The 7,864-nt window shown below is 40.8% G+C and overlaps 1 protein-coding gene and 2 pseudogenes across 1 annotated transcript in view; all 3 read right to left on the bottom strand.

Moving 5' to 3' along the window:
* Positions 1–422: 422 nt before the first annotated feature.
* On the bottom strand, positions 423–1,621 carry LOC149217337 (malate dehydrogenase, chloroplastic pseudogene; annotated as a pseudogene).
* Positions 1,622–5,262: 3,641 nt separating this feature from the next.
* Positions 5,263–6,470, bottom strand: LOC149217336 (malate dehydrogenase, chloroplastic pseudogene; annotated as a pseudogene).
* LOC149217335 (malate dehydrogenase, chloroplastic-like) overlaps positions 5,704–7,864 on the bottom strand; it is a 100,184-nt gene continuing 98,023 nt past the window's right edge. The window contains exons 2-4 of the mRNA XM_089390187.1: positions 6,615–6,668; positions 6,010–6,528; positions 5,704–5,918 (exon numbers count right to left, since the gene is read on the bottom strand). Of these exons, the coding sequence (XP_089246313.1) occupies positions 5,704–5,918; positions 6,010–6,528; positions 6,615–6,668 (788 nt within the window). The remainder of the gene's footprint in view (positions 5,919–6,009; positions 6,529–6,614; positions 6,669–7,864) is intronic.

Below are 7,864 nucleotides of genomic sequence, written 5' to 3'. Positions count from 1 at the left end.
AGGTGGCACTTATAGGTGTCAATCCCATTACTGAAGATAAACATAGGCAATCGAATCTTGTTCTCTGCTGTGGCAAGTATTCTTCATTTTATTTTAGGCGTATTTTGACTTGGCATTTTTCATTTGCTATTTTAAATAAAAACCAATTTTTAATAAAACTAGCGCTTTTACTTTTTATCTCCTTCTTTTTCACAATGCTCACGTGTAACTTCTTCAAAAGCAGCGGAAAGTTTGAAAGTTGATCTTCTCTATCTTGGCCAGCTCTTTCATGCGAAGCCAAGGTGTTAATATGGGTTGTGCAGCTGTTGAAGATGCAAAAAGAAGTTGTTGCGTCTTTCGTATTATGTTACACATGCTTATCCTCTGACACGGAGTTCTCAAGATCAGATCGAAACTTAAAATCTATGCCTAAACTGCAAAAATTATGGCTCCCTAAAGCGGTAGTGTATGTTGCTCGTCTTATTTGTCCTACAATTCCAAGTTAAATGGAATGTATTCAAGCATGCTTGCTTGTTTGCAAACACAATGCCTTTTTCAATGCTTGCCTTCAACTCCGGCTTCAGAGCTTCTAGGGTTTTCTGTTCATACTCAGTGAGCCCCTCAAGAACTGAGGAAATCACTGCTTCAACACCTTGTTTCCCAAGTTTAATCCTAGATGCAAAGAAAGGTAATTTGTCAGTTTAGAATGAATATAGGAACACTCGTACACATCTGGATCACCATCAAGTGCACGGAGAGAAGATTCAACAAATCTCACAGCAGCATAAGCCATGGACAGTGTTGCAGATCCAGCACCTGCTCTTGCTTCCACAACTTCAGTTCCCGCGTTCTGAATTCTAACCGTTAGCCCTTCGATCTCCTCCTGGGTGAATGTTACAGAAGGCTTTGTTTTGGACAGTAATGGAAGAATGGTGATCCCAACATGACCTCCAACAACTAGCACATCAACATCGATAAGTCTTAGATTCTTTTTCCGAGCAACAAAAGTGTTTGCTCTAACAACATCCAAGGTGGTGACACCAAAGAGCTTTTTAGGATCATATACACCTTTCTGCTTGAGCACCTCAGCGGCAATGGCTACAGTTGAATTTACAAGGTTACTGATGATTTGAATGAAAGCATTGGGATAGTTATCTGCAACAGCTTCTACCAAGGTCCTCACTATACCAGCATTGATGTTGAAAAGGTCATCTTGAGTCATGCTTGGCTTTCTTGGAACTCCTGCCGGGATGACCACGACATCCGCACCCTTCAAAGAATTTGCCAATTCAGCTGGCCCGGTAAAATCTAGAACCTGTGCTGGAGTGTTACAGTGGCTGAGATCTGCAACAACTCCTTTCACATTTGCAATATCATAAAGATGCAAACCAGAAATCAAAGGAGATATTTTAATCAACAGTGAAAGAGGTTGTCCAATCCCTCTTGCAGCTCCAAGAATAGCAACCTTAAATGTTGATGCCCGAATCTGACCAGCTTTTTGAACAATCTGTTGATTTTCTATTGACTTTGACCTGCAAACTTAAGACCAAAGAACTGCATTTGTCTCATGACTAAAGAAGGATGCTTCAGATTCGCAAGCTACACCAGCTTTCAGGCCACTGAAAGTCTGGAAAACCTTCATCGTAGGAAAGCTGATTGCGGAAGACTAGAGTCCAGCCCCACATCGTCGAATTTCACTAATGGGTGCTAGAAACCCAGAGACTGAAACTGAACTCATGGACAATGTGTTCTGTGCGATTCTCCTCAGCTATGAATCAATCTCCTCAACTGACCAGCTGAGCCACAGACTCGCTGTTTTCCTCTGGACGGAGATATGGTCCCCAATCCTGCTTGAAAAGATAAACAAAGATACTCGCTTATGGATGTTACAGAGCCGATTTGATACGAAACTAGGGGCAAGACAACAATTTTCTGGGCTCTGTCGCTGTGTGGGTAGTGCCCCTGCCCAGTGCGTAGTGCACCTCTGTGTGCGTAGTGCCTTTTTTTTTTTTACACTGGCCAGTGAGGCTCAGTGCGTAGCGCCCACCTGAGTGTGTAGCACACACCTCCAACGCGTAGCGCACACCTCTTTTGGAAATTCTTGAACTATTGGCTGCAACCAAAGTGAATGTATACAGCAAAGCAACTTGAAGAGAGGAGGCAGCATCCATGATAAGTGAGAAACCATAGGATGAGAAGAACCAACATCAAAAGTGAATGCATAACCATTTTGAGAGGTGGAGACAGAAGCCTTTTTACTACCACTCCTTTTAAGGGCTCTCTCAAAAATGGTGACTCTGTGGAAAATATGCCACATTAGTTCATTCTCTGGTGTATTTGGGCCTCTAATTAAAAGATTCACCAAATTCAAGATATCTTGCAACTCTTTTTTAATCCACTGTTCCTTTAAAGGTTCAAGTAACCAAGTTAAAACGCTTTGCTGTTGCTCACTCCCAGCAGTTGAAGCCATCACAAGAAATGTTTCTCCAACTCACTAATTCATTCTTTCACTTGAATTTTCTAGATGCAAATGAATTGACAATTGTGGAAATATATTATGTATGATAGATTTTGATCTTCGATCTGGAACCCTCTTTGCAATATTTGAAACTTTGATGTTTCTTTTCAACTTTATTTTGCTTTGCCTCTGATTGCTGATGATGTTCTTTCTGTTTGTGCTTTTGCAGGGACAGGAGCTACTGAAGCTGAAACAAGGCTGCCATTGAGGAGCTGTAGAGTTTTGGAACACTTTTGACAAATTACATATTCTAAAAAAACACATTTGATGATTTCTTCTTCAAAACAGGGTTTTGAAGAAGAAACACTCTCAAGCCTTATTGACTATGAAACTTAGCAATGGAAACTGAACCTTTCATGCGGCTAAGTCAACAAAACCCTAAACCTAAAAACTCTTAAAGACTCGTTGCCATCCATGACTATAAATGACAAGAAATGAACCTTGGTGAATTTGACTGCAGCAGGCTGACAAGACGGAGTCTAACATTGGCTCCAATGAGGATGGCAGCTGCCACTTCTTGGAGGTGCCAAGAACCGCAGAGCTTTGGGAGAGCAGACAATGCCTCTATCCATTGGGTAATGGAGTCATTATTGCGAAGAAACGACACGATTAATTTATTCACTGGAAACTGATTGAAATGATTAAAAAGTTGACTCGGCAAACTTCAAACTAAACTGGAACAAAATGATGCCTTTTGGCTGCTTATTTATTTACAAAATTTACCCTACTTGGCTACAAAAATAATAGTTCAGGTAATCCTGAAATGCCAGATTAACCATTCAAGTAAACCTGAAAATGATGCCGCTTGAGAGTGCTTCAACCAGATCACAGATGCAATTGCTGGCAGCCCTTCATGCACGTAATGAACCTGGTCACGTAAAAGACAACCTGATCTATCAATCAAACTGAAAAACATTTCCATGTATGTTGCAATAGGATCACGAAAGCTAGACTCTGTTTGCTGCCCCAACTCCGCAATACATACCTCCAGCTGCACACTGTCAATGCAAACATCTGTAGGCAACTCTAGCATTTCTTGTTTCGAAGGAGGAAGAGTTTCCAAGAACTTTTTAGGGTCTTGGAAATCATATGACTGGATCTGCTCATTCAAATACTGAATCTCCTTCTCAATTTTTTCAACAACTAACTCGCAGAAACCAGTTCTAGCTTCAAGAGGAAACTTCGGAGATTTCAAACATTGAAGCAAGGCACTGAAAAAATCTTCATTAATTTCAAAATCTGCTAACTGATTTCTTACTTCTTTTACAGCTTCACACAGTGCAGGGTTTGCCACATACCCTACCATTGCATAAATGGATCAGCGAGCATTGGAATGTCTGGATCAAGTTGGAGTCGCCAGGTGAATGTTTCAGCCTTCATATGTGTTCGACTGCTATCCACCATCAGCATCAGATTTGCAACTTGATTTCATGTACTGGGACAAGACAATCAACAAGTCGAATGTCACATCAATAGCAAACCATCTTCCCCAGTATGGTCGCCACTATGTTAGCGCTCAAATCTGCCTCAGGCTGAGGAAGGCAAAACTTGAGGCAACATCAAACCAAGCTTAGCCTCGTAGCTAGCCCTAAGAGGACAGGAGAGGGCTCTCTCCAGTCTATCTCAACAAAAAGTCTTCTAAAAGGGGCTGAGATGACTTTAAAAGGGAACTGATTTTAGGCTAGTAAATTGATATGGAAAGGGGTTTTTAATAAATGATTGGGTTTTCTGGGCTGTGTGGGGCAAAGACAGCAAGAGCAGAGATTTAATCAAAGGCACAGGTTAATCCATAAGGCGAGGTAGGAGTGAATTTTAACAATTAAATTGAAATTAAATGGCAATGTAAAGAGTGTTTAAGAAAACAGAAAAGGGCATTAAACAATGAGTCCTTTCCAACAGAAGAAAATTACACAAATACTGACGCTGTTTCAAGGCAAAGCAAATAAATTGGATTCTACCTATCTTACTGCAAAAGCATTCAGCTTGAACGATTATGAATGGACTGTGAACATAACAAGGAAACATATGAAAACAGAAGAAAAGACAAATGCTAAACTTTCACACCACAAGAATCTTACAAATCAGAGCTGACCATTCAATTATTCCTCTATCAAACAACTGTACAATAAAGCTCTTTGTTCTCCTCCACGCACCTCTCAGCACTCTCTCCTCCAAGTGATTTTTTTTAATACAATAAATAGACTCAACTCTGAAAACACCCATCGACCAAAATAAGGGATGGTTTTATCATCATTAAACAAACAAAACTAAAAAGCCAATCAGTGTTTCTGAAGATAGAATAGCGCTCCATTTTCTACTTGAATCTGTTGATAACTGATGAAGAGGTGGCACTTATAGGTGTCAATCCCATTACTGAAGATAAACATAGGCAATCGAATCTTGTTCTCTGCTGTGGCAAGTATTCTTCACTTTATTTTAGGCGTATTTTGACTTGGCATTTTTCATTTGCTATTTTAAATAAAAACCAATTTTTAATAAAACTAGCACTTTTACTTTTTATCTCCTTCTTTTTCACAATGCTCACGTGTAACTTCTTCAAAAGCAGCGGAAAGTTTGAAAGTTGATCTTCTCTATCTTGGCCAGCTCTTTCATGCGAAGCCAAGGTGTTAATATGGGTTGTGCAGCTGTTGAAGATGCAAAAGGAAGTTGCTGCGTCTTTCGTATTATGTTACACATGCTTATCCTCTAACACGGAGTTGTCAAGATCAGATCGAAACTTAAAATCTATGCCTAAACTGCAAAAATTATGGCTCCCTAAAGCGGTACTGTATGCTGCTCGTCTTATTTGTCCTACAATTCCAAGTTAAATGGAATGTATTCAAGCATGCTTGCTTGTTTGAAAACACAATGCCTTTTTCAATGCTTGCCTTCAACTCTGGCTTCAGAGCTTCTAGGGCTTTCTGTTCATACTCAGTGAGCCCCTCAAGAACTGAGGAAATCACTGCTTCAACACCTTGTTTCCCAAGTTTAATCCTAGATGCAAAGAAAGGTAATTCTGTCAGTTCAGACTGAATATAGGAACACTCGTACACATCTGGATCACCATCAAGTGCACGGAGAGGAGATTCAACAAATCTCGCAGCAGCATAAGCCATGGACAGTGTTGCAGATCCAGCACCTGCTCTTGCTTCCACAACTTCAGTTCCCGCGTTTTGAATTCTAACCATTAGCCCTTCGATCTCCTCCTAGGTGAATGTTACAGAAGGATTTTTTTTGGACAGTAATGGAAGAATGGTGATCCCAGCATGACCTCCAACAACTAGCACATCAACATCGATAAGTCTTAGATTCTTTTTCTGAGCAACAAAAGTGTTTTCTCTAACAACATCCAAGGTGGTGACACCAAAGAGCTTTTTAGGATCATATACACCTTTCTGCTTGAGCACCTCAGCGGCAATGGCTAGAGTTGAATTTACAGGGTTACTGATGATTTGAATGAAAGCATTGGGACAGTTATTTGCAACAGCTTCTTACCAAGGTCCTCACTATACCAGCATTGATGTTGAAAAGGTCATCTCGAGTCATGCCTGGCTTTCTTGGAACTCCTACCGGGATGACCACGAAAACCACACCCTTCAAAGAATTTTCCAATTCAGCTGGCCCGGTAAAATCTAGAACCTCTGCTGGAGTGTTACAGTGGCTGAGATCTACAGCAACTCCTTTCACATTTGCAATATCATAAAGATGCAAACCAGAAATCAAAGGAGACATTTTAATCAACAATGAAAGAGGTTGTCCAATCCCTCCTGCAGCTCCAAGAATAGTAACATTAAATGTTGATGCCCGAATCTGACCAGCTTTCTGAACAATCTGTTGATTTTCTGTTGACTTTGACCTGCAAACTGAAGACCAAAGAACTGCATTTGTCTCATGACTAAAGAAGGATGCTTCAGATTCGCAAGCTACACCAACTTTTAGGCCACTGAAAGTCTGGAAAACCTTCTTCGTAGGAAAGCTGACTGCGGAAGACTGGAGTCCAGCCCCACATCGCCGAATTTCACTAATGGGTGCTAGAAACCCAGAGACTGAAACTGAACTCACGGAAAATGTGTTCTGTGCGATTCTCCTCAGCTATGAATCAATCTCCTCAACTGACCAGCTGAGCCATAGACTCGCTGTTTTCCTCTGGACGGAGATATGGTCCCCAATCCTGCTTGAAAAGATAAACAGAGATACTCGCTTATGGATGTTACAAGTCGATGGAGCCGATTTGATACGAAACTAGGGGCAAGACAACAATTTTCTGGGCTCTGTCGCTGTGTGGGTAGCGCCCCTGCCCAGTGCGTAGCGCACCTCTGTGTGCGTAGCGCCTTTGTTTTTTTACACTGGCCGGTGAGGCTCAGTGCGTAGCGCCCACCTGAGTGTGTAGTGCACACCTCCAATGCGTAGCGCACACCTCTTTTGGAAATTCTTGAACTATTGGCTGCAACCAAAGTGAATGTATACAGCAAAGCAACTTGAAGAGAGGAGGCAGCATCCATGATAAGCGAGAAACCATAGGATGAGAAGAACCAACATCAAAAGTGAATGCAGAACCATTTTGAGAGGTGGAGACTGAAGCCTTTTTACTACCACTCCTTTTAAGGGCTCTCTCAAAAATGGTGACTCTGTGGAAAATATGCCACATTAGTTCATTCTCTGGTGTATTTGGGCCTCTAATTAAAAGATTCACAAAACCCAAGATATCTTGCAACTCTTTTTTAATCCACTGTTCCTTTAAAGGTTCAAGTAATCAAGTTAAAATGCTTCGCTGTTGCTCACTCCCAGTAGGTGAAGCCATCACAAGAAATGTTTCTCCAACTCACTAATTCGTTCTTTCACTTGAATTTTCTGGATGCAAATGAATTGACAATTGTGGAAATATATTATGTATGATAGATTTTGATCTTCGATCTGGAACCCTCTTTGCAATATTTGAAACTTTGATGTTTCTTTTCAACTTTATTTTGCTTTGCCTCTGATTGTTGATGATGTTCTTTCTGTTTGTGCTTTTGCAGGGACAGGAGCTACTGAAGCTGAAACAAGGCTGCCATTGAGGATCTGTAGAGCTTTGGAACACTTTGACAAATTACATATTCTTAAAAAACACACATTTGATGATTTCTTCTTCAAAACACGGTTTTGAAGAAGAAACACTCTCAAGCCTTATTGACTATGAAACTTAGCAATGGAACTGAACCTTTCATGCAGCTAAGTCAACAAAACCCTAGACCTAAAAACTCTTAAAGACTCGTTGCCATCCATGACTATAAATGACGAGAAATGAACCTTGGTGAATTTGACTGCAGCAGGATGACAAGACGGAGTCTAACAGGATGAACCTACAATAATATCTGGTGTGTCCCA

Source organism: Pinus tabuliformis, chromosome 1_1 (assembly GCF_031772625.1).
Source record: "Pinus tabuliformis cultivar Carrire ecotype Pingquan chromosome 1_1, CPIR1, whole genome shotgun sequence".
Taxonomy (NCBI): domain Eukaryota; kingdom Viridiplantae; phylum Streptophyta; class Pinopsida; order Pinales; family Pinaceae; genus Pinus; species Pinus tabuliformis.
The sequence above is the reverse complement of the archived record's forward strand: the minus strand, read 5'-3'. Positions and strand labels throughout refer to the sequence as shown.